General features: G+C 39.4%; 1 protein-coding gene across 1 annotated transcript in view; it reads left to right on the top strand.

Moving 5' to 3' along the window:
• The window catches only part of PQLC1 (PQ loop repeat containing 1), a gene marked incomplete at its 5' end in the record, with an annotated part of 67,524 nt that overhangs the window by 8,060 nt on the left and 57,290 nt on the right, over positions 1-2,174 (top strand). The window contains one exon of the mRNA XM_010008704.1: positions 1,237-1,370. Within this exon, the coding sequence (XP_010007006.1) occupies positions 1,237-1,370 (134 nt within the window). The remainder of the gene's footprint in view (positions 1-1,236; positions 1,371-2,174) is intronic.

The following is a 2,174-nucleotide window of genomic DNA, read 5'->3' as shown; positions in this document are numbered from 1 at the left end:
GCAGGAAGAAACTAACCTTGCAGTGACCTGCACTGGATTTACCATCATGCTTTCCTGTAGTTTACTGAGCTGCTAACTCAGCCCCTCTTAAATGCATTACTGCATTTTTACATGCAAATGCATTTGTAATTGGAGATTTTTTTTTTTCTAACTGTAAACAGTTTTGGCTGTTCTGTAGTTCTAAGTAAGTATTTTCTGTTTTTTTCCCCTCATTCCTTGAATAAGAGACAAATACAATAGTAGTGAATTACAGGGGAACTTGGCCACGGTCAGCAGCACAGACTGAATTAGCTTTCAGATTATGGGCATGGGGCATAAACTGGCCCATAAACTTTTGTTCTCCATTGTATTTTATTCCTGGCGCAGTGAAAGACTTACCCAGAGAGCACTCTTCCTGTGATCACATGCATCAGTTCTGTTCTCTATTTCCTTACTCACAGCATCCTCCAAACTTGTTATGATCATGGCTTTCCAGTGGCCCAGCACAAATCCGTTGAGGATAGAAAGAAGGGGAGGGACTAAGGTACACACAACTGCTGTTCTTCCAATAGCTGCTGGTGGTGTCTTTGGCAGTGGTGTGGAGGCTCAAGGTGTCTCACGTTTCCTTAGCTGTATGCCATCAGGCAGGAGGTACGTGGCCCTTTTCATTGGTTTGGGCTGCTTGGCTGTTCTGCATGGGAGTATTTCCAAGGAAGCTAGTCAAGGACTTTCCAGTGTCTCTCCTGTCCCTAATTAAGTGTCTCATAACAAAAAATATCTCTCTGGTGAAATGACTGTCGTGGAAATGCAGTGTTGTGTGGGAGTGTGTGATGGTGAACCTAGCTGGTGTTTACTAACACAAAGCTCTGCTTTGAAAGTAGCCCAAGCATAAAGTATATTTTGCCAGGGTTCAAACAGGAACTGTCAAGAAGGTGGCAGTGGATGCCAGGCCTGTGAGGCCAAGGTCTCCAGCTTATGATCTGCTCAGACAATGGCCTTAATAACTGTATTCTGAGGGAATTAAGAAGGTGTGTGTGTCTCACAGCCTCACTCCTGCAAGGGGATTGTGACTCTGAACTTCTGTATGTGCATCTAGGTTTGACTGGTGACTTTCTCTTCCTCAGCTTTTCGTACCTTTAACTGTTAGGATTTCCTTTTTCAGGTGCTTAGACAGGATCAAAGAATGAAAGTAACTGAGTACAATGCTTGTCATCTTTGAGATGTTGAATGTATTTACTTTTTTTTTTTTTTTTTTAGGTTTGGAAGGCATTTTGAATCCCCTCTTTTATGGCAAAGCATTATCATGATCATTACTATGTTATTGATGCTGAAACTGTGCACTGAAGTACGTGTGTCCAACGAGCTAAACATAAAACGCCGCTCTTTTGCAGGTTAGTTACAGGAACTGGCTTTTTGCACAGTAAATCTCTTTGAAAGCATGGTGAGCTGTATTTGCACAAAAGTTCTGTCTGAACTGCAATTTAGTCTCCTTTCTTGGTAACTTTTTTGAAAGTGCTTTTTTCAAACATATTTATATGTACATCTGTAATTTTATTTCAGACATGTCTTTGTTCAGTCTAGAAATTGGAGTTCTCCTTAGTATTTCACACTGCGTCCTGAATATAAGGCTGGCTGCTACGCTGTTGTGCTAGCCTGGATATTTTTTAAGGGCTTGGCAGGAGTAAGAAATTATTTTCTTCAGCTATACTTTTACCAAGTTCTTAGAAATGATCATACCTAAAATGATGTCACATCATAGTTGTAAAACTATGCCTTTTTGAATACCATTTCCTTGGGCTTTAGTTTGGGATTAGTTGGGATTTACAAGAACTCTCTAACTTAAAATTTTGATTATTTGTTATTTTTTAGGCATTGATCATTTCTGTTGGTGCCAGTGTTATTCTTTAATTAATGAAATGTGCAAGTTTTGTGGAAAGTCCCTGCTTTTTTCCCAGATAAGAAATGTGAGAGAGGTAGTTTTTTGTGTTTCTCTGTATTGACTTTGACTTACAAAATTTTGTTATTAAAATTATTATTTTATCACCAACAAGAAGAGCATGAATGCTGCCAGTTGTTTTGCCAATATGGATGTATAATTTATTCTTTCCATCTGTTCTCTTCCCTCATTTGCTAATAATTGAGGCTCTGATCCAGTTCCAGATATCCACAGCCATTATTAGAAGGCAGCAGCTACT

Source organism: Chaetura pelagica, unplaced genomic scaffold (genome assembly GCF_000747805.2).
Source record: "Chaetura pelagica isolate M959 unplaced genomic scaffold, ChaPel_1.0 scaffold332, whole genome shotgun sequence".
Lineage (NCBI taxonomy): Eukaryota > Metazoa > Chordata > Aves > Apodiformes > Apodidae > Chaetura > Chaetura pelagica.
The sequence above is the reverse complement of the archived record's forward strand: the minus strand, read 5'-3'. Positions and strand labels throughout refer to the sequence as shown.